Below are 24,866 nucleotides of genomic sequence, written 5' to 3' on the forward strand. Positions count from 1 at the left end.
TGATCAAAACTCTTCCACTGTCTAAATTAAATTTTAGCATATAATCCTTGCAATATGCCTATCTTTCTAAAATATCGTAATCTAATCATGTAATTTAATTTGAAAACTTCAAAAAATTTAGTATTTTAATGATTTATTGTTCAAGATTATGAAATGTTTTAAATTTTTCAGTAAAACGTAACGGAAATGTTTGTCGAGATTTTAAACATGGCTGAAACAGCAACTGTTCAAATTATCCACCGTAAATGATGACAGCCAAATCACAGGCGAAGTGCTGATGCTATGCTGTGTCCGCATCGACCCTCCGTCTATAATTATGTTGCATAAATGGAGATGATGTTTTAACTACTGACGGCGCCTTTGGCACGATTGTTTTATGTATCTCCACTGCAGGATGTGATTTTAGTGTATTTTACTTCTGATAAATGTATATTTGGATATACCAAAACCGTGGTCAAGGATTTTACTAAATCCTTATCCTGAAACTGTTTGGCTGATATCATTTACCGTGAAGAAAATGTTGGTGTTAGCAGTGAGTGTTAGTTTTCCCAACAAATGTTATATTCATATGTTCGTGTTCAGAACCTTTCCTCCACGTCCAAATATGTTCAAAAAGTATTTTGTGAATAAACGTTTAAGTCAATTAACAATTTTTTTGTGGCCATAAGGTGCTCTCCTCCTCGGTGTACACTATACGAAAAATGCTTTGGTATCGCAGATTCTGGATGCTACTTATACATCGGTACCTATTTAAAATGTTTGTTGTTAATAAAATTTAACGGTAATTAACGACATTTCTTAATTTCTTTGTCGTGGGCATAAAGTAACACCCCCCCCCCCCCCCCCTTCCTTCAATCATTGTTAGTACACGTACACTTCATGGAAAATGTACTGGTATTGCCAGAATGAAAAGTTGGTCCTTACCTGACATAACACTCACTCTCTCTCTCTCTCTCTCTCTCTCTCTCTCTCTCTCTCTCTCTCTCTCTCTCTCTCTCTCTATATCTATCTATCTATCTATCTATCTATCTATCTATCTATCTATCTATCTCTATCTCTCTCTCTCCCTCCCTCTCTCTCTCTCTCTCTCTCTCTCTCTCTCTCTCTCTCTCTCTCTCTCTCTCTACTACTACAACAATGGAGAGATTGAAATTTACTGTTTTGCATATATTAAGAGAGGCAACTGAGACAAGCCGCTCCAAATACAGGTTGTTTCACAATTCCTACCACAGGGACATACTGGTTGCAGAGGGGACAAAGTTTTTATAAGGAACCCACGTTCGAAGAACACTGTCTCGATGTAAAATAAGTTTGAACATGAATTACTTTCAAATATCTGCATCTACATAACATGTAAGGTGCAATATTTTGTGTTTTACTTATTCTAGGATTGAATATAACGGCGTAAGCTGAAATGACATGTTAAGTCGCAGTATTAGTACAAAAATACACACTTTTACACAGTTTTCAATGTGACAACAAAAAACCAGTTGTCAAGATAGCGCATCTGGTCAACATGAAAATGTGAAATAATCCTAAACACAACAATATTAAATATTACCTCTCAGAAGGTTAAATTATCCTAAACACACAATATTAATGTTGAACTAAAAGTTTCTTTACAAAATTGTTCTTAAACTTACGTTATGATGTTGGTCAGTACTACCAAAATAGTCCGATACCGGTTCAAAGTTCTGTACCATTTTTAGGATGTCAATCAAGTCTACAGTGGATGGTTAGTTATGTGACAAGTCGAGCAAAAGGTTACCCCAAAGTCGCTCGAGTTTACAGTGGACGCAAGCTGCTGAACCAACAAGTTTACGCCTCTGCACGCGGTATTTACCTTAGCTGTGATGAGCTGTCGTGTGCTACGCCTCTCTCTTGCGCTGAAATTACTATAAAACTAATTACTCCCTTGCTGAATTTTCCAGCAGAATCTTTCCCTATGTTTCTCGTTATGCGAGAGAACATGTACTCATCCCTAGTCTTAGAATGCGGCCACATACACGCGCACGGTTGGTGCAGCGTGCATATTTTATAATGCCCTCTCAGTTCTCGCAAGAACAATCAACTAATTGGCTGGTTATTTTCTTGACAGTTGGAGGTAAACGGTGCTGCCGCTAATTTCTGGATATCAGCCACTGTGAATGCAGTGTTCACACAAATTACTCCAGTGCGTCGTACAGTGTGTCATGCGCTCGGTTCTGCACTTGACGTCAGTTCAGAGAAGAGTCCCCGAAAAATTCCCGTCGCGCGGTTCCAGACTGTAGCGCCTAGAAACGCTCGGCCACTCCGGCCGGCACAATAACAACAACATCAACATCAACATCAACAACATCAACATCAACATCAACATCAACATCAACATCAACAACATCAACATCAACATCAACATCAACAACATCAACATCAACATCAACAACATCAACAACAACAACATCAACAACAACAACAACAGAAGTAGAAAACACGCATGAGAAAGATTGCCATACTGCTGGCTGCAAAGCGGACAGGACGCGAAGTCCTTTTGATGCTTCGCGTAAAGACTGACGAAAAGCTGAACACGAATGTGAGCTCTAGCAAATGCGACCGTTTACGCCGGAGAGAATTCTCTTCGATGGATCTTTGTTCGCCTGCGTTCGCTCTGGTGTAAACGAGGCGTAACACAACGTCCAGTATAGGAGGACGAGCTGCAATCTCTGGAACTTTCCCATTCGCCTCCAGCCACGGAATTAATTTCGGCCGCAATGTGCCGGAACACTGTCCCAGCACATGACACTTATTTACAGTGAAGAGTAAAAAGAACTGGTACACCACCCTAATATCATGTAGGGCCCCTGGAAACACGCGGAAGTGCCGCAACACGACGTGGCATGGACTCGAGTAATGTCTAAGGTAGTGCTGGGGGGTAACTGACACCATGAATCCTGCAGGCTGTCCATAAATCCGTAAGAATACGAGGGGGTGGAGATCTCTTCTGAGCAGCACGTTGAAAGGCATTCCAGATATGCTTAGTATTGTTCGTGTCTGGGTAGTTTGATGGCTAGCGGAATTGTTTAAACTCAGTGGAGCTCCTGGAACCACTCCGTAACATTCCTGGACGTGTGGGGTATCGCATTGTTCTAGTTGGAATTGCCCAAGTCTGTCGGAATGCACAATGGATGTGAATGGATGCAGGTGATCAGACACGCCGCTTATGTACGTGTGATCTGTCAGACTCTTATCTAGACGTATCAGGAGGTCCATATCACTCCAACTGCACACGCCCCACAGCATTTCAGAGCCTCCACCAGGTTGAACAGTCCCCTGCTGATATGCAGGATCCATGGATTTAAGAGGTTGTCTCCATACCCGTACACGTCCATCCGCTCGATACAATTTGAAACGAGATTCTTCCGACCAGCCAACATGTTTCCAGTCATCAACAGTACAATGACGGGCCCAGCTGATGTGTAAAGCCTTACGTCGTGCAGTTATCAAGGGTACACGAGTGGGTCTTCGGCTCCGAAAGCCAATATCGACGATATTTCGTTGAATGGTTCGCACGCTGACACTTGTTGATGGCCCAGCATTGAAATCTGCAGCAATTTGCGGAGGCGTTGCACTTCTGTCACGCTGAACGATTCTTTTCTTTTTGCTATAGGTTAAATTTCGCGTCTGTAGCACGTCATCTTCGTGGTGTAGCAATTTTAATGGCCAGTAGTGTACTTTTGTTACCGCGTCAAGTGGCCACACAGCCACCAGGCAGCATCTAACGTTGTGGTGTGCATTGGACATAATGCTTTGGCTGGTCAGTGTACATCTGCTATACTAGTTCAGACATTTGTGATACCTCTTCTCCTGATACCGGAAGAGTGTTTTGTCGCTTTGTTATTTTGTTACTGTTTAATCATATTCCTCACAAAGTACGTTGTCCGGTCTTCCACAAATGCTCTGATGGCACAATTACTTCGAATTAAATCAGTAGTAAGTCAGAATCATACTTCGGCAGCCATAAATTTTAATTCTGCGCACCCCGATATTAGCTACAGTGACTGCCAATAACTTGGAGACAACTGCAACCTCAATATGTTCTTTCGTTCTGAGTATGTCTGGGTTTGCCTGCCTTAGAGTTCTCGTTCCGTATTTACTCACTTCGTTGCTATCATGTGATTTAAGTGTTCAAACTTGACTTCCAGTTTAGAAATGTTTGTGTAATGTTATTGATGACCCTGCCACTAAAATTCCTTCACAAAACAAGACGAAGTAAACGTTCCAGAATTCTAATCGAGAGCTACTGCCAACTTCCGTAACTTAGAACTAGGCCTGCCGGAGTGGCAGAGGTGTTCTAGGCGCTACAGTGTGGAACCGCGCGACCGCTACGATTGCAGGTTCGAATCCTGCCTCGGGCATGGATGTGTGTGATGTCCTTAGGTTAGTTAGGTTTAAGTGGCTTTAAGTCCTACGGATCGGAGCGTGGAATGTCAGATCCCTTAATCGGGCAGGTAGTTTAGAAAATTTAAAAAAGGAAATGGATAGGTTAAGGTTAGATACAGTGGGAATTAGTGAAGTTCGGTGGCAGGAGGAACAAGACTTTTGGTCATGTGAATACAGGGTTATAAATACAAAATCAAATAGGGGTAATGCAGGAGTAGGTTTAATAACGAATAGGAAAATAGGAATCCGGGTAAGCTACTACAAACAGCATAGTGAACGCATTATTGTGGCCAAGATAGACACAAAGCCCATGCCTACTACAGTATTACAAGTTCATATGCCAACTATCTCTGCAGATGATGAAGAAATTGATGAAATGTATGATGAGATAAAAGAAACTATGCAGGTAGTGAAGGGAGACGAAAATTTAATAGTCATGGGTGACTGGAATTCGTCAGTAGGAAAAGGGAGAGAAGGAAACATAGTAGGTAATTATGGATTGGGGCTAAGAAATAAAAGAGGAAGCCGTATGGTAGAATTTTGCACAGAGCATAACTTAATCATAGCTAACACTTGGTTCAAGAATCATAAAAGAAGGTTGTATACATGGAAGAATCCTGGAGATACTAAAAGCTATCAGATAGATTATATAAAGGTAAGACAGAGATTTAGGAATCAGGTTTTAAATTGTAGGACATTTCCAGGGGCAGATGTGGACTCTGACCACAATCTATTGGTTATGACCTGTAGGTTAAAACTGAAGAAACTGCAAAAAGGTGGGAATTTAAGGACATGGGATCTGGATAAGCTAAAAGAACCAGAGGTTGTACAGAGTTCCAAGGAGAGAATAAGGGAACAATTGACAGGAATGGGGGAAAGAAACACAGTAGAAGGAGAATGGGTAGCTCTGAGGGATGAAATAGTGAAGGCAGCAGAGGATAAAGTAGGTAAAAAGACGACGGCTGCTAGAAATCCTTGGGTAACAGAAGAAATATTTAATTTAATTGATGAAAGCAGAAAATATAAAAATACAGTAAATGAAGCAGGCAAAACGGAATACAAACGTCTCAAAAATGAGATCGACAGGAATTGCAAAATGGCTAAGCAGAGATGGCTAGAGGACAAATGTAAGGATGTAGAAGTTTATCTCACTACGGGTAAGATAGATACTGCCTACAGGAAAATTGAAGAGATCTTTGGAGGGAAGAGAACCACGTGTATGAATATCAAGAGCTCAGATGGCAATCCAGTTCCAAGCAAAGAAGGGAAGGCAGGAAGGAGGAAGGAGTATATAGAAGGTTTATACAAGGGCGATGTACTTGAGGACAATATTATGGAAATGGAAGAGGATGTAGATGAAGACGAAGTGGGAGAGAAGATACTGCGTGAAGAGTTTGACAGAGCACCGAAAGACCTGAGTCGAAACAAGACCCCGGGAGTAGACAACATTCCATTAGAACTACTGACGGCCTCGGGAGAGCCAGTCCTGACAAAACTCTACCATCTGGTGAGCAAGATGTATGAGGCAGGCGAAATACCCTCAGACTTCAAGAAGAATATAGTAATTCGAATCCCAAAGAAAGCAGGTGCTGACAGATGTGAAAATTACCGAAATATCAGTTTAATAAGTCACAGCTGCAAAATACTAACGCGAATTCTTTACAGACGAATAGAAAAACTGGGAGATGCGGAACTCGGGGAGGATCAGTTTGGATTCCGTAGAAATGTTGGAACACGTGAGGCAATACTGACCTTACGACTTATCTTAGAAGAAAGATTAAGAAAAGGCAAACCTACGTTTCTAGCATTTGTGGATTTAGAGAAAGCTTTTGACAATGTTGGCTGGAATACTCTCTCTCAAATTCTGAAGGTGGCAGGGGTAAAATACAGGGAGCGAAAGGCTATTTACAATTTGTACAGAAACCTGATGGCAGTTATAGGAGTCAATGAGCATGAAAGGGAAGCAGTGGTTGGGAAAGGAGTGAGACAGGGTTGTAGCCTCTCCCCGATGTTATTCAATCTGTATATTGAGCAAGCAGTAAAGGAAACAAAAGAAAAATTTGGAGTAGGTATTAAAATTCACGGAGAAGAAATAAAAACTTTGAGGTTCGCATATGACATTGTAATTCTGTCAGAGGCAGCAAAGGACTTGGAAGAGCAGGTGAACGGAATGGACAGTGTCTTAAAAGGAGGATATAAGATGAACATCAACAAAAGCAAAACGAGGATAATGGAATGTAGTCAAATTAAATCGGGTTATGCTGAGGGAATTAGATTAGGAAATGAGACACTTAAAGTAGTAAAATAACTGATGATGGTCGAAGTAGAGAGGATATAAAATGTAGATTGGCAATGGCCAGGAAAGCGTTTCTGAAGAAGAGAAATTTGTTAACATCGAATATAGATTTATGTATCAGGAAGTCGTTTCTGAAAGTATTTGTTTGTACCCATGTATGGAAGTGAAACATGGACGATAACTAGTTTGGACAAGAAGAGAATAGAAACTTTCGAAATGTGGTGCTACAGAAGAATGCTGAAGATAAGGTGGATAGATCATGTAACTAATGGAGGAGGTATTGAATAGGATTGGGGAGAAGAGAAGTTTGTGGCACAACTTGACTGGAAGTAGGGATCGGTTAGTAGGACATGTTTTGAGGCATCAAGGGATCACAAATTTAGCATTGGAGGGCAGCGTGGAGAGTAAAAATCGTAGATGGAGAGCAAGAGATGAATACACTAAGCAGATTCAGAAGGATGTAGGTCGCAGTAGGTACTGGGAGATGAAGAAGCTTGCAGAGGATAGAGTAGCATGGAGAGCTGCATCGAACCAGTCTCAGGACTGAAGACAACAACAACAAATCCTAGGGGACTGATGACTTCAGAAGTTACGTCCCATAGTGCTTAGAGCCATTTGAACCATTTGAACTTAGAACTAGATATCCTCGGCGTTGCGGAACAACTGAAATCGCTTCATAAAGGCAAAGTCTTCTGGGCCATTTTGCACTCCAGTTAGATTCCTTTCAGAGTATGATGTTATAATGGGTCAATACTTAGCACTCATATGCGACCACTCGCTCGCAGAAAGATCCGTATCCAATGACTGGAAAGTTGCACACTACACTACGCTTGTCCGCCCTCTACTACAGTATTGCTGTGCAGTGTTGGATTCTTGCCACATATGTTTGATGGAGAGGGAGACCAAGAGATGAATACACTAAACAGATTCAACAGGATGTAGGTTGCAGTAGGTACTGGGAGATGAAGCAGCTTGCACAGGATAGAGTACCATGGGGAGTCTCAGGACTTAACACCACAACAACGTTCGATGGAGGACAGAGAGCTAGTTCAAAGAAGGGCAGCTCGTTTCATATTACTGTGAACTAGGGCAGAAAGTGTCTCGGAAATGGTAAGCGGTTTGGGGTGGCAATCATTAAGACAAATGCGCTTTTCTTTGGGGCGAGACCTTTTTACGAAATTTCAATCTACAATTTCTCCTCTGAATGCAAAAAAAAAAATTGTTGACGCCCACCTACATAGAGAGAAATGATCATCGAAATAAAATTAGCGAAATGAGAGCTCATTCGGAAAGATTTGTGTGTTCATTTTGTCCAAGCGCTGTTCGAGAACGGAACAGCAGAAAAATAGTCTGAAGGTCCTTTGATGAATCCTCTGCGAGGCATTTAAGTGTGAACCGCGGAGGAGTCGTGTAGATGTGCACGTAATATTTATTCTCTCTCTCTCTCTCTCTCTCTCTCTCTCTCTCTCTCTCTAAAACCATTTTTTATTATTTGTGAGATAATATGTTGTGTAGAGCAGCGTACCTCAAACTGAGAGTTTAGCGGCGGGAAATGAGTAGGTACGCCGAGAAAAATATTAACAACATTGTTTTTTTTCGACATTTTGACGGTACTAATTATTTTAAAAATAAATTGTTATGATTTATATGTTGTTGGTTATGACTGAAAATTAATCAAGGAATAAAACAAGTCTTTTTCACTTTTCCACTTTGATCAACCTTTAAGATAAAAAAGGTGTCCCATCAGTGTACCAGGATACTCAAAAAGTTACGTCAGAGGGAATGTTAGGAACTCGTGCACTAGACCACTCTCTCCATAAGAAAATACTTCCAAAATGAAGGAAGGCAGATTGGGTTTAATGTCCGATCGACAGCTAGGTCAATTACAGATGGAGTACAAGCTCAGATTGGGTCATCATTGGGGAAGAAAATCGGCCTTGGCCTTTGACTGCAATGATCCAGACATTTTCGTGGCGCAAGTTAGGAAAATCACTGATAACCTAAATCTGGATGGCCAGATGCGGGTTTGAACCGTCGTCCTCCCGACTACGAACCCAGTGTCCCAACGACTGCGCCAGCTCACTATTTTGGAATACTTCCAGACATGACACGAAACCACTAGGTCACTTGACTTTAGACTATTTTCGAAAAGTCACTGGATCAAAGCAGGACGTCGAAACATCCCCGATTCTAAGAAATACATTCCCCACAAAATACTGTATTTCAATTAAAATAAATAACTTAAAACATGTAATTAAAGACGTATATCACTCTTTATGCCCGTTGATTACGCGAATTTGATTCTAATTTCACAGTTCAGTGTTATCGTCTGACTTAAGAACTATACTACTGGCCGTTAAATTGCTACACCATGAATATGACGTGCTACAGACGCGAAATTTAACCGACAGGAAGAGGATTCTGTGATATGCAAATGATTAGCTTTTCAGAGCATTCACACAAGGTTGGAGACGGTGGCGACACCTACAATGTGCTGACATGAGGAAAGTTTCCAACCGATTTCTCATTCACAAACAGCAGTTCCCCGGCGTTGTCTGGTGATACGTTGTTGTGATGCCTCGTGTAAGAAGGAGAAATGAGTACCATGACGTTTCCGACTTTGATAAATGTCGGGTTGTAGCCTATCGCGATTTCGGTTTATCCTGTCGCGACATTGCTGCTCGCGTTGGTCGAGATATGGAATCGGTGGGTTCAGGAGGGTAATACGGAACGCTTTGCTCTATCCCAACGGCCTCGTATCACTAGCAGTCGAGATGAAAGGCATCTTATCCGCATAGCTATAAAGGATCGTGCAGCCACGTCTCGATCCCGGAGTCAACTGATGGGGACGTTTTCAAGACAACAACCATCTGCACGAACAGTTCGACGACATTTGCAGCAGCATGGACAGTCACCTCAGAGACCACGGCTGCGGTTACACTTGACGCTGCATCACAGACAGGAGCGCCTGCGATGGTGTTCTCGACGACGAACCTGGGTGCACCAATGGCAAAACGTAATTGTTTCAGATGAATCCAGGTTCTGTTTACAGAATCTTGATGGTCGCATACGTGTTTGGTGACATCGCGGTGAACGCACACTGGAAGCGTGTATTCGTCATCGCCATACTGGAATATCACCCGGCGTGATGGTATGGGGTGCCATTTGTTACACGTCTCGGTCACCTCTAGTTCGCATTGACGGCACTTTAAACAGTGGACGTTACATTTCAGATGTGCTACAACCCGTGGCTCTACCCTTCATTCGATCGCTGCGAAACCCTAAATTTCAGCAGGTTAATGCACGACCGCATGTTGCAGGTACTGTACGGGCCTTTCTGGATACAGAAAATGTTCGACTGCTGCCCTGGCCAGCACATTCTCCAGATCTCTCACCAATTGAAAACGTCTGGTCAATGGTGGCCGAGCAACTGGCTCTTCACAATACCCCAGTCACTGCTCTTGATGATCTGTGGTACCGAGTTGAAGCTGCATGGGCAGCTGTACCTGTACACGCCATCCACGCTCTGTTCGACACAATGCCCAGGCGTATCAAGGCCGTTATTACGGCCAGAGGTGGTGGTTCTGGATACTGATTTGTCAAGATCTATGCAAATGTAATCACATGTTAGTTCTAGTATAATATATTTGTCCACTGAATACCCGTTTATCATCTGCATTTCTTCTTGGCGTAGCAATTTTGATGGCCAGTAGTGTATATCTTCCATTCAGTTTTTACTTTAGTCGTATTCTGAATAATAATTAGTTGGGCTTACAGCCGCATCAAATTCTTACACGTCCACGATCTATTCCCGAGCGGTGGTCAGCCTTTTTCAAGTGCCTCAATTTAATTTTTATCCTTGCACATTGGCGATTGTGTATGTATGATATTAATCTTACATCCACACAATCTAACGATCACACATCGTCAAGACAGCATGGGTTTTTCTGGCTGCTGCTGATGTGACACAAAAGTGGACCACTGTCTTGGGTTAGAGATGAAGACGATCAAATTCAGTAGCGAATGAAGGTTACAATCTGAACAGGGAAGGTTGAAGAGTCTTTCTTCCTGACGGTAGAAGCAGAGCCATTGGCACCGGCAAAAGGCTGAAGACTTCGTCTGCCTGTCCAGACTATTATTCAGTCTTTAGCGGCACAAGCAGGGGACTCGAATTGCAGCATAGCTTTGCTGTGCATGACGGCTGCACAGCCACTGTTGAGAGTAGAGAGAATAACTTGCAAATACAGAATCTGTCAGAAAAATGCATACATTCTTTGTCAGGCTGTATGGAGATATCGATATTGTCGTTCGATTTGAGTTAAGAGTGCGTTGTAGTATGGTCTCTGCACCAACAGGTGTTAGTACGTTCATCTCGGTATTGAGAAAAACAAGATGGCTGGAGCACGCTTGACATTCGAGCAACGAAATTGTATTGTGAAGTGGTTTTTCAAGTTTGATATGCCGTTGAAGTGCAACGTCAGTGGAACCAGGAGTTTGACTCAGAACCGCCAACCCGCCTAACAGTTAAACACATTGACAAGTTTGAATTGCGTGGAACGATTTGTGATATTCACAAAGGTAGATCAGGAAGACAGCGTACAGCTAAAAGTCCTGCTTCGTCGACTCTCGTGTTTGAAACGAATCTTAATTCTCCACAGAATTCTGCTACGCAGTGTGTACGTGAAGTGGGGGTTAGCAGTACAAGTGTACAAAGAATTGTGAAAGCTGCAAAGTGGAAAGTTTACATTCCACGATCATTGCACGCGATTAACGAGTACGATCCTGATCGCCGAATGCAATTTTGTGAATGGTGTCAGCAAACGGTAACTGATGACGGACAATTTGTGACGAAGGTAGTGTGGAGTGACGAGGCACAATTTAAACTTAGTGGAACCGTGAATCGGCATAACACAGTGTGATGGGCACCGGAAAATCCGCATTTTTATGTGGAGAAACCAGACAAACTACCAGGGGTTCACGTGTGCTGTGGACTGTCATCTAGGGGCTTAGAAACAACCTTTTTCTTTGATTGCAACTGTCACTGGAGAAGTGTACCTGGAAATGTTACACACATCAATTTTTCCAGGTATACGTTCGCTTCATGGATTTGATGAGGTCTTCTACGAACAGGACGGGGCGTCACCACACTACCACCTAGCCATACGAGATTTCCTGAATGACAATTTTCCAGGGCGAAGAGAGTCAATTGAGTTCCCTCCACGGTCGCCAGATCTAACATCTATGGACTTTTACTTGTGGGGAACTGTGAAAGATAACGTCTATCGACGTAGGCCACGTACGCTATAGGAACTTCGCCAGGAGATTACAGCGACATGTGCAGCTATCTCCACTGTAACAGTGACTGACGTAGTTGCGGTGACAGCTCGTCGTTCTGTTCTGTGTACAGCCGCCAACGACGAACTTTTTTAACATTTAAAGCAACCATGTGCTAAACTGAACGTTGTACAACAAGTGATCAAGCTTTTGACAATGTTGACTGGAATACTCTCTTTCAAATTCTGAAGGTGGCATGTGTAAAATACAGGGAGCGAAAGGCTATTTAAAATTTGTACAGAAACCAGATGGCAGTTATAACGGAGTGAGACAGGGTTGTAGCGTCTCCCCGATGTTGTTCAATCTGTATATTGAGCAAGCACTAAAGGAAACAAAAGATAAGTTCGGAGTAGGCATTAAAATCCATGGAGAAGAAATAAAAACTTTGAGGTTCGCCGATGACATTGAAATTCTGTCAGAGACATAAAAGGACTTGGAAGAGCAGTTGAACGGAATGGACAGTGTCTTGAAAGGAGGATATAAGAAAGGAGGATATCTTCAGCATTCTTCTGTAGCACCACATTTCGAAAGCATCTATTCTCTTCTTGTCCAAACTATTTATCCTCCATGTTTCACTTCCACTCAAATACGTTCGGAAACGACTTCCTGACACCTAAATCTATACTCGATGTTAAAGTTCTCTTCTTCAGAAACGCTCTCCTTGCGATTGCCTGTCTACATTTTATATCCTCTCTACTTCGACCATCATCAGTTATTTTTCTGCCCAAATAGCAAAACTCCTTTACTACTTTAAGCGTCTCATTTCCTAATCTAATTCCTGCAACATCACCGGATTTAATTCGACTACATTCCATTATCCTCGTTTTGCTTTTGTTGATGTTCATCTTATATACTCCTCTCAAGATACTATCCATTCCGTTCAACTGCTCTTCCAACTGCTTTGCTGTCTCTGACAGAATTACAATGTTATCGGCGAACCTCAAAGTTTTATTTCTTCTCCCTGGATTTTAATACCTACACCAAATGTTTCTTTTGTTTCCTTTAGTGCTTGCTCAATATACAGATTGAATAACATCGGGGAGAGGCTACAACCCTGTCTCACTCCGTTATAACTGCCATCTGGTTTCTGTACAAATTGTAAATAGCCTTTCGCTCCCTGTATTTTACCCCTGCCACCTTTAGAATTTGAAAGAGAGTATACCAGCCAACATTGTCAGAAGCTTTCTCTAAGTCTACAAATGCTAGAAATGTAGGTTTGCCTTTCCTCACCCTTTCTTTTAAGCCCTAAGGTCAGTATTTCCGCACGTGTTTCAACATTTCTACAGAATCCAAACTGATCTTCCCCGAGGTCGGCTTCTACCAGTTTTTCCATTTGTCTGTAAAGAATTCGCGTTAGTAATTTGCAGCTGTGACTTATTAAACTGATAGTTCGGTAATTTTCACATCTGTCAACACCTGCTTTCTTTGGGATTGGAATTATTATAATCTTCTTGAAGTCTGAGGGTATTTCGCCTGTTTCATACATCTTGCTCACCAGATGGTAGAGTTTTGTCAGGACTGGCTCTCCCAAGGACTTTAGTAGTTCTAATTGAATGTTTTCTACTCCTGGGGCTTTGTTTCGACTCAGGTCTTTCAGTGCTCTGTCAGACTCTTCACACAGTATCGTACCTCCCATTTCATCTTCATCTACATCCTCTTCCATTTCTATAATATTGTCAAGTACATCGCCCTTGTAAAGACCCTCTATATACTCCTCCTACCTTTCTGCTTTCTCTTCTTTGCTTAGAACTGGGTTTCCATCTTAGCTCTTGGTATTCATATAAGTGACTCTCTTTTATCCAAAGATCTCTTCAATTTTCCTGTAGGCAGTATCTATCTTACCCCTAGTGAGATAAGCCTCTACATCCTTACATTTGTCCTCTAGCCATCCCTGCATAGCCATTTTGCACTTTTTATTCCTTTTTGCCTGCTTCATTTACTGAATTTTTATATTTTCTCCTTTCATCGATTAAATTCAATAGTTCTTCTGTTAGCCAAGGTTTTCTACTAGCCCTCGTCTTTTTACCTACTTTATCCTCTGCTACCTTCACTACTTCATCCCTCAAAGCTACCCATTCTTCTTCTACTGTATTTCTTTCCCCCATCCTGTCAATTGTTCCCTTATGCTCTTACTGTAACTCAGTACAACCTCTGGTTTAGTCAGTTTATCCAGGTCCCATCTCCTTAAATTACCACCTTTTGCAGTTTCTTCAGTTTTAATCTTCCACACCTGCCCCTGGAAATATCTTAGAATTTTAAACCTGGTTCCTAAATCTCTGTCTTACCATTATATAATCTATCTGATACCTACTAGTATCTCCAGGATTATTCCACGTATACACTCTTCTTTCATGATTCTTGAACCAAGTGTTAACTCTCTCCTTATCGAAGGCAAAGTTGAGATTCGCGTCTCAAGGAATGTGTAATCCCATAAGATATCTAGTTGTTCATTTCGAATTTTTCTGTGGTGCTTCTCTCTGCATATAGTTGCTGATAGTGACTGTAGCTGATTTGGGTGTGCAATACGTTACAGCTGTGTAGAAACGGGAAGCTGACGAGTAATGTGAACCTTCCTTTGTTTCAGTCTAGTGCGATGCGCGTCCGCACTGTGGCGCTGTTGTCGCTGCTCCTGGCGCTGCTGCAGGTGTGCCGCGGGCAGCCGGCGCAACAGGTAAGAGTGCGCGTTGCCAACCTAACAGACCTGAATAACTGTGATGAGGTGGCGTGCTGCCAACGTAACAGTCCTAAGCACCAGCGCTAAGCAAAGACTCGGAATACTGTAGGGAGGCGACATGGCAACTAGAGTGAACCAAACCGAACAGCCTTCCGCCACGATTTATGTTGTCAGAACGAATGGGTATGGTGTAGAAGAAAGTCCGGGAATGCGTCACGTAAATATGAAACGGCATCCAACAGTTAATTTTCAGCAGTTACAGGCAGAAACAAAATTACCCCTGATTATATCAGGCGAACACTTCATGTACATCGTTTTCAATAGTGACAGTAAAACAGTCCTAGACGATCGGTTCACAGTGAGAAGACCCGTTTAACTTAAATACGACGTGTCCAATAAAGAAAAATCGGAAAAACATTAACACATTGGCGTAATTCGTACATTGAACAGATCAGAGGTAAGAAAGAAACGTTATAGAAAAATTTGCTTTTATATAAAATGTATGTAGTATGTTACTAATGTTTTATTTGATTTTGAAATTAACTGTTACATGGATCAAATACAGAAATTCTGACTCGCAGATCAGGTAAAATAAGCCTCAAACCAAGCAGCCTATCGAATATGAAACGAAAGTTTTGGGATGGTCGTAAGTTTATGAAATTAATAGATGATGTTATGCAGCTGAAATCTCTTTCTATTGAAACAGTTTATCATTTTTTTTCATTCTGTGGATTCAAATTATGCGAAAAGACTATATATGTACAAAAGGACAGCAAGTTGTTCATAGGGTAATTTACACTTTGTACTTTCCACTTTGCGTGCCATACAAAGGGTTCGAATTATAATTTGAAGTTTTAATTTAAAACTAGTAACTACCCCAGAGAGCCAAAGAAACTGGTATACTTGCTTAACATCGTGTAGGACACCGGTGAGCACGCAGAAACGCCACAACACGTCGTGGCATGGATTCGACTAATGTCTGAAGTAGTGCTGCAGGGAACTAACACCATGAATCCTGCAGGACTGTCGATAAATACGTAAGAGTACGAGAGGGTGGAGATCTCTTCTGAATAGCACGTTGGAAAGCATCCCAGATATGTTCAATAATGTTCATGTCTGGGGCCTTCAGTGGCCAGCGGAAGGGTTTAAACTGAGGGGAGTGTTCCTGGAGCCATTCTTTAGCAATTCTGGACGGGTGGGGTGTCGCATTGTCCTGCTGGAACTGTCCAAATCCGTCGGAATGCACAATGGACATGAACGGATGCTGGTGATCAGACAGCATGCTTACGTGTCATCTGTCAGAGTTGTATGTAGACGTATCAGGGGTTCCTTATCACACCAGCTGCGGACGCCCCACACCATTACAGAGCCACCACCAGCTTGAACAGTCCCCTGCTGACATGCAGGGTCCATGGATTCATGAGGTTGTCTCCATACCTGTACTCGTCGATTCGCTCAATACAAGTCGAAACGAGACAAGTCGGACGAGGCAACAAGATTCCAGTCATGAACAGTCCAATGTTGGTGTTGACTGGCCCAGGCGAGGCGTAAAGCTTTGTGTCGTGCAGTCAACAAGGGTACAGGAGAACGCCTCCGGCTCTGAAAGCCCATGTCGATGATACTTCGTCGAATGGTTCGCAAGCTGACACTTGTTGATGGCCCAGCATTGAAATCTGCAGCAGTTTGCGGAATGGTTGCACTTCTGTCACGCTGAACGATTCTCTTCAGGCGTTGTTGGCTCCGTTCTTGAAGGATCTTTTTCCGGTCACAGCGATGTCGGAAATCTGGTGTTTCGCATTATTCCTGATATTCAAGGTACACTCGTGAAACGGTCGTAAGGGATAATCCCAACTGCATCGGTATGTTGGGGATTTTGTGTCCCATAGCTCGTGCGCCGACTACAGCACTACGTTCAAACTCACTTTAATCCTGATAACCTGCCATTGTAACAGCAGCAACCGATCTGACAACTGCGCCAGACACTTATATAGGATGTTGTGTGATGTCCTTAGGTTAGTTAGGTTTAAGTAGTTCTGAGTTCTAGGGGACTGATGACCATAGATGTTAAGTCCCGTAGTGCTCAGAGCCATTTGAGCCAACTTATATAGGTATTGCGGACCGCAGTGCTGTATTCTGTTTACATATCTCTGTATTCGAATACGCATGTCTATACCAGTTCCTTTGTCGCTTCAGTGTAAAATGTCAAGGCCTTTGTATTCTCGGCCTCTTCAGTGCTAACACAGCAGGATTAAATATCAGTACTGATAATGCACGCAGCCAGTCTTAACAGGCCACAATAAAATGCTAAGGTTGTGTATTACTTCTTCTGGGTTTTATTACCAACAGGTATTTTATGAGTCAGCAGTGACTATAGTTGGTAGAGGTTTCAAGACAAATAGTTTCAGTTGATCTAGGAACGTTTGGCAGTATAGGTAAAAGACTTGTTCACCGAAAGCTCACACTTACAAACATATCGGAGCCAGAGTGAGTGGCGGCTGATGGAAAATTATACCAATGTGCTACAACATGGTGGTGTATTGCCTCGTGACTTACAAGGATAGTAATTGTAACTAAACTGAATATATTTATTTTAAATATGTATTTTGAAATATTCAAATATATTTAAGTTTGTAGATTAATAGTTCAAAATTGTGAGGAATAGAAAAAATGCAAAATAAAAGTTTGTATCGGCAGGAATCGAAACCAGGTCAGCAAACAGCCAATCTGTGTATTAGACCACTCAGTGACAATGCCCTCACGACAACGGGTCTCTAAAAATCCTTCATACCGTACCCTTGCACAGTACGGTACAAATAATTATTCTTTAAAATACCGATCTGGCACTGTTAGTAGCCTAGAAGTAACGAGTGCCAGAAGGGATGACGTCACATCAGAGCATGTGCAGTAGGAAATAGACAGCTGCATCGGTTCTCTAATTTTCTCTTAGTACGCCAGAACTTCAGTTCGCCCCTCGACGTTGGTTTCTCGTTAGACATGTTTTTTACTATTTTATTTGCATGCATTTGAAGAGAGATGACGTAATTTTAGTGCGCTTTCCGGCTCACATTCCAAGCAAAATGGCTTAATTTTACTGCGAAATTTACAGTGTGCTATAGCACATTAGCACACGATAACAGACCGCTAGTGACCAAATCTGACCAGAATATACTGAAGCACCAAAGGAACTGTTGTAGGAATGCGTATTCAAATACAGAGATACGTAAACAGGCAGAATACGACGCTGCGGTCGGCAACGCTTATATAAGACAGTATGTATCTGGCGCTGTTGTTAGATCGGTAACTGCTGCTACAACGGCAGGTTATCAAGATTTAAGTGAGTTTGAATGTGGTGTTACAGTCAGCGCGCGAGCGACAGAGCACATCACCTTCGAGCTAGCGATGAAGCGGGCATTTCCCCGTCAATAATTTCACGAATGTACCGTGAATACCAGGAATCCGGTAAAACATCAAATCTCCGACAGCGCTGCGGCTATTGGACTGTGTACAAATTGGGACTTCATACGGGCGCTGATGACCGCGCAGTTGAGCGCCCCACAAACCAAACATTATCATCAGCGCTGCGACCGGGAAAAGATCCTGCAAGAACGGAAACGACGACGACTCGTGACAATCGTTCAGCGTGACAGAAGCGCAGCCCTTCAGCAAATTTGTTGCAGATTTGAATGCTGGGCCATCAACAATTGTCAGCGTGCGAAGCATTGAACGAAACATCATCAATACGGGCTTCCGGAGCCGAAGGTGCACCCGTGTACCCTTGATGACTGCACGACAAAAGGCTTTACGCCTCGCCTGGCCCCGTGAACACCGAAATTGGACTGTTGATGATTGGAAACATGTTGCCTGGTCGGACGAGTCTCATTTCAAGTTGTGTCTAGCGGATAGACATGAACGGGTATGGAGACAACCTCATGAATCCATGGACCCTGCATGTCAGCAGGGGACTGTTCAAGCTGGTGGAGGGTCTGTAATGGAGTGGGGCGCGTACAGATGGAGTGATAGGGGACCCCTGATAGGTCGAGATACGACTCTGACAGGTGACACGCACGTAAGCATCTTGTTTGATCACCTGCATCCATTCATGTCCATTGGGCAATTCCAGCAGGACAATGCGACACTCCACCATTCTGATTTGAAACACTTCCACCGGCTAACTAACTCCCCACGCATGAACATTATTCAGCATGCCACGCAACGTGCTGTTCAGTAGAGATCTCTACCCCCTCGTACTTCTACGGATTTATGGACAGCCCTGCACGATTCATGGTGCCAATACCCTTCAGCACTGCTTCAGTCTTTAGTCGAATCCATGCAATGTCGTGTTGCGGCACTTCTGCGTGCTGGCGGGGGCCCCACACGATATTAGAGGCAGGTGTACCAGTTTCTTTGGCTCTTGGATGTACATGACGTACCAGACCAGTTGTTACCGCGGATCGAAGACACTGTTTGCATAAATCATATTTTGTTTCTTTAATACCTACAGCTGCATATTATGCAGACCACTGTGAACTGGGGTTAGTTTCCATTGTGCCAATTGTTAGGGTTTCTCTCTACTTGCGTACGGAGCACAGGAAGAATGACAGTTTATGTGTGTCTGCTCACTGTGTAACCAGTATATTATATTTCTGGTCCTTGCGTGAGCGAGACGCAGAGGTCTGTAGTGTATTAGCAGATCCCTCACTTAATTCTGGTACTGTGAGTTACTTGGTTTACATCTTCACATCTTCAACAATTGCTTGATTTATATTTAAAAAAAAAAAAAGATGTTTCAGTGATAAGACTTTCCAGGAGTTTTTTTGGAATTTAAGCTTATTAAAACAATTATTCTGAGCATTTTAGTAGAGCGAATACAGCATGTATTTTACACCGCTTCCAAAATCAGCAAAAGTTCTATCTCACAGTCTGTGGTTTTGATTTTTGTCTGTTGCACCGATACGGCGTATCGGTGCGTTATCATCACAAATAAAGTACTGTCTTGAAGCGTCTGCCACTTCAGTTTTTTAGCTGTCTTCGTGACTCTTGGGTGTGTCAAATAAACCTGTGACCATTTGTGCTGCCCTTCTCTGTCTACGTCCAATATCCGCTGTTAGTCGCGTCAGGTAAGATCCCAGACACCTCAGCAATATTCTAGGCTGCACTAAACAAGTGTTTTGTAAGGCAACCTCTTTCTATACTGACTTTGTCTTCAATTCTACAAAAAAAAAATAACATGACGTCTGCTACCTGCTTTATCTATCCTACGATTAGGCCTAAGCGATATTTCCAATTCACATCGCCACAAACTGTTGCACCCAAGTATTTATAGGAGCTGACCGATTCCAAGTTTCACTCATCGATACTGTAGTCTTAGGGTACTACTGTTTTGCTTTTTGTGACGTGTGATAGCTTATATTTCTGAACTTTAAAGCAAATCTTTGCACCATTTTGGAAGCTTGTGAATATCCGATTGGATATTTGTGAAGTGTCATAAAAAATAAATGCATTACTCGCAAAAAGCCTGAGATTACTATTAACTTAACCTGCAAGGTCATTAATATACAAAGTGAACAGCAAGTGTACCAAAATTGATCTCTGGGGAACGCTTGAAATAAAAATAAGCCGATGACTGTCCACCCAAGATAATCTGCTGTGTCCTCGCTTGCAAACGATCTCTGCCAGTCATAAATTTCGTTTTGTGCAAGAAAAGATTACACTTTTATTAATAAGCGTTGGCATCCTGCTTAGTGAAATGTTTATCTGAACATACGTAATGCGAAGAAGTAGTATCGAAGGCTATGGAGACATTATATACACCGTATATTCATTTTATTGATGGCCGATAATGATATCTAGTTAAAATATGGATATATCGAATTACCGAATGTTTAAAAAATGTCAGCAGTCCTACTTCCTACTACAGTAGGCTTTCCGTTCATGAGAGCTTCAGATTCAGTACGGTCTGCGCAGTCAGAAATGAGTGGTGTGCATGTAATAATGCCAACTGACTGCAGCGATGTGACTCGGAAAAGTCGTGCAGTCCCCTCAGTTGTGCAGTTGTGCGACGTTCGCAGCCCTGTACGTACACGCTCTCTTCTTTTTTTTAACGCGGTTGCGACAGCGAGAAACAGTTAGCAGTTGTTCAGTTGTTCACCAGATATTGTTTCGCCCACTTTTTTTTCCAAATCGCAGTGATTGAGAGCTCTGTGTTTAATGGACTACGTAACAGAGAGTTGCACACTTGTCTTGGCGACGAAATCAGGGTTGCGGCAAGAGGGAAGGGGAAAAAGAAAAAAAAAACGTACAAGCGGGGCTCGAAAATGAACGGGAGATTGGATTAGGGTGCGCTGGACTGTCCACCCTGGGTATTCAGAATTGTGAACTGATTACATCCTGACAACCGCAGAAATATCTGGTAAAACACGCACTTGTGCAACGGGCTGTGCTCAGTCTGTGCGAATATCGCAGATTCATTACCGCCTTCCCGTAAGAGAACTTGTTCATGCAAACTAAGACAAAAAGTAAATAAGAATTAATGCACAGAGATGACGACCTAATGGAAGGTGGTGGGTAACTTTAGAGAACGTGCTGGAGGAAGCCTTCGTCTAGCGCTGAAGATCCAATAACTCAGTGGTGGTGATGGCTGTGGCGTGGTGGTGATGTCCTCCATGCTCGCTAATTTTAATTACCCACTGGAGTTCGAATTAAAATGTTCATCCACAATGAAGGTTGCGGATTCATTGCTCATTTATGGTGTCAATTCCCTCCAGCACTTCTTCAGACATTAGCCGAGTCCATGCATCGTCGTCTTGCGGCACTTGGCGTGCTCATGGGGGCCCTACACGATATTAGGCAGTTGTACCAGTTTCTTTGACTCTTCAGTGTATCTCGAAAATTAAGATCGACAGACGAAAGCAGCGAACGATATGTACATTGTGAAAGCTATAAGAATTGTATACAAAGTTACATAGAATGTAACATTGTGCCCTGCCCGCGACGTAATAACATACTATTTTCCTTTCCTATCGAAATAGCAAGAGTTAAAGATACAATTTAACCTATGAGGCAATGAACTGCTATGCAAGTCAGCGATTATGTAAGTCCTGGATAATGAGAGCGGCGTAACATTATGATCTGTATTTTGTTGTATATAAGAATGCGCGCTTGTCTTCTCTCTCTATTCTTCTTTAGTCTTGCGTCTCTCCGACAGCATCTTACGCTATCAGGCTCTTATTTTCTTCAATTTTGTTCAAATGAACTGAAATTGTATTCCTGTTAGGGATTTGTTTAATTGTGCCATTATTATCGCCAACTGCGATTACTGATATGACTTCACTGTGAATACCTTTTTCTTTCGCTCCAGAGTCGGGCTAGGATTATTGGAATTTATACGTATTTCGCTGGAATACGGCAAAAAATTCTTTGTTATGTTCAAACCTGTGAGATTAATACATGAGATGCCAGACGTCTGTATAAAAAGCTTCTTTCGTTAAATAATAATTGTTTAATTTGGCATTCATACTAACGATCATCAATCCCCAATTTATAACTTGCCCACATTTTGCTTTACTACATTTTTTCTTACGTTACCAACGCGATACCCACGATATTAAACTAAACTATTCTGAATTTTCTCGCGAGGCGAGAAGACAGTAATTACCCTGAGATTAAAGAAACCCAAATTAAACGTTTTTCAGCACGCCACGAGTCTACCGATCTTCACTTCAAACAATAAAAAAGGTAAAAAAGGAACTGTATTAACTAAGGACTGAAGTGACTTTTTTTACGTAGTTGGTAACATCGAGTTTATTTTCGGACAAAATACTATTTTCGTTATAGAGACTAGGAAGGTGATGTGTGCGTGCGTGTGATATATTTACGTTATTTTGCTTTCCATTTAGTAGATTTCCTTCTGATTATTTATTTATTTATTAATATCATTATAAGAAGTTTCGAAATAGTTGTAAAAGCTGCTAATAGATAGCACTGTAGTGGCTGTATGTGGTGACTATAAATAGCGCCACGGCTCAGTCTCATCGTTGAGCATGAAAGGTGGTCAGCGAATAACGAAGGAAGAGATTCAAATCGTGTTATCCAGTGCAGAGTTTGTTTTACTAATATTGCAAAACCAGGGGTCCCTGTCCTATCGAGAGAAGGCACAGTTTTTAAATAATATTTTCAAACTCGATGCGAAAACCATTCCCAAGTTCTTCACCAAATTCCAATGAATAGGCAGCGTGGCTGATGATGTAGCGGAGAATGTTGGCACCATGCAGTCCGTAGTTACTCCTGAAAAAGCCGCCACGGTTTCTGGAATTATTCAGCTGAATCCAAGAAATCCGTCCGCACAGCTGGGGCAGAGAGTGGTTTTAAGCGCTCCAGCAGACGGAGCCTACACACGTGTCCACTAAAAACCAAAACCAGCAAACCACACCCGCACGAGCTGTGTGACAGAGAGCTGAGTTTGCAAATCGAATCAGATTCACATAATGATTGCTACAGAACGATTAGAAATTGGCTCCATCTGGTTCACAGATGAAGCACTCCTCCATCTAAACGGAGTCGTGAATAAACGACTGCCGTTTTTGGGGTTCCGAAGATCGTCATTTACCGAGCGATGTGACGCAGTGGTTAGCACACTGGACACGCACTCGGGAGGACGACGACTCAAACCCGCGTCCGGCTATATGAGTTACGTTTTCTGTGATTTCCCTAAATCGCTTCAGGCAATGCCGGGATGGTTCCTTTGAAAGGGCACGGCCGACTTCCTTCCCTACCTGATAGAACCGATGACTTGTCACGCTGCCGTTTTGGGACAGTTTTTGGTCACACAGTTAGCGTTGAAAAATCGACCAGTGCAAGATGGGGCCAGACCACATCACATCGAACTTTCTTGAAGAATAGAGTCATTGCGTTCGATTATTGGAAATTTATGGCGCAAGGATGAATTCGCCCCACATTCCGTCTACTAGAGCCGTCGCACCACGCTGGATGAGCTCGAATCGGCGATCTGTTTGGAATTTGGAACTGTTACCATTGAGAAAGTGTAGGATATGATGAAAAATTTCATTGTTCCCTTGAGCTATCTCCATACTTCGAGTGGTAGATATTTCTAAAAGATTGTGATGTGATTGCAGAGGCCAGTTCCCGAGGACGAGTGAAATTGTACACGTTGATAATCTGCGAGCTGCACAGCGTACAACGGTATCTGTTACCACTTTTTCGAACTACTTCTGTATAAAATTCTTATAGCTTCCAGAATACCTGTTCCAATCGCCTTTTTTCACATGATATATTGCGAACAATGGATGAAGGGTATCAGACGGATGCCATATTCCTTGCCTTCCGGAAAGCGTTTGACTCGGTGCCCCACTGCAGACTCTTAAATAAGGTAAGAGCATATGGGATTGGTTCCCAAATATGGGAGTGGCTCGAAGACTTCTTAAGTAATAGAACCCAGTACGTTGTCCTCGATGGTGAGTGTTCATCGGAGGTGAGCGTATCATCTGGAGTGCCCTATGGAAGTGTGGTAGGTCCGCTGTGGTTTTCTGTCTAAATAAATGATCTTTTAGATAGGGTGGACAGCAATGTGTGGCTGTTTTCTGGTGATGCTGTGGTGTACGGGAAGGCGTCGTCGTTGAGTGACTGTAGGAATATACAAGATGACTTGGTCAGGATTTGTGATTAGTCTAAAGAATGGCAGCTAACTATAAATATAGATAAATGTAAATTAATGGAGATGAATAGGAAAAAGAATCCTATAATGTTTCAATACTCCATTAGTAGTGTGGCGCTTGACACAGTCACGTCGATTAAGTATTTGGGCGTAACATTGCACAGCGATATGAAGTGGGACAAGCGTGTAAAGGCAGCTGCGGGGAGGCGGATAGTCGTCTTCAGTTCACTGGTAGAATTTTGGGAAGATGTGGTTCATATGTAAAGGAGACCGCTTACAAAACACTAACACGACCTATTCTTGAGAACTGCTCGAGCGTTTGGGTTCCCTATCAGGTAGGAGTGGGTGAGGATATAGAAGCAATTCAGAAGCGGGATGCTAGATTTGTTACTGGTAGGTTTGATCATCACGCGAGTGTTACGGAAATGCTTCAAAAACTCGGGTGGGAGTCTCTAGAGGAAAGGAGTTCTTTTCGT

At 42.5% G+C, this 24,866-nt stretch overlaps 1 protein-coding gene across 1 annotated transcript in view; it reads left to right on the top strand.

Annotated features, from left to right (window-relative positions):
- LOC126293620 (corticotropin-releasing factor-binding protein) overlaps positions 1 to 24,866 on the top strand; it is a 943,223-nt gene that overhangs the window by 189,417 nt on the left and 728,940 nt on the right. The window contains exon 2 of the mRNA XM_049986901.1: positions 14,631 to 14,717. Within this exon, the coding sequence (XP_049842858.1) occupies positions 14,640 to 14,717 (78 nt within the window). The 5' untranslated portion in view covers positions 14,631 to 14,639. The remainder of the gene's footprint in view (positions 1 to 14,630; positions 14,718 to 24,866) is intronic.

The sequence above is a fragment of the Schistocerca gregaria genome, chromosome 10 (genome assembly GCF_023897955.1).
Source record: "Schistocerca gregaria isolate iqSchGreg1 chromosome 10, iqSchGreg1.2, whole genome shotgun sequence".
In the NCBI taxonomy this organism is placed as follows: Eukaryota; Metazoa; Arthropoda; class Insecta; order Orthoptera; family Acrididae; genus Schistocerca; species Schistocerca gregaria.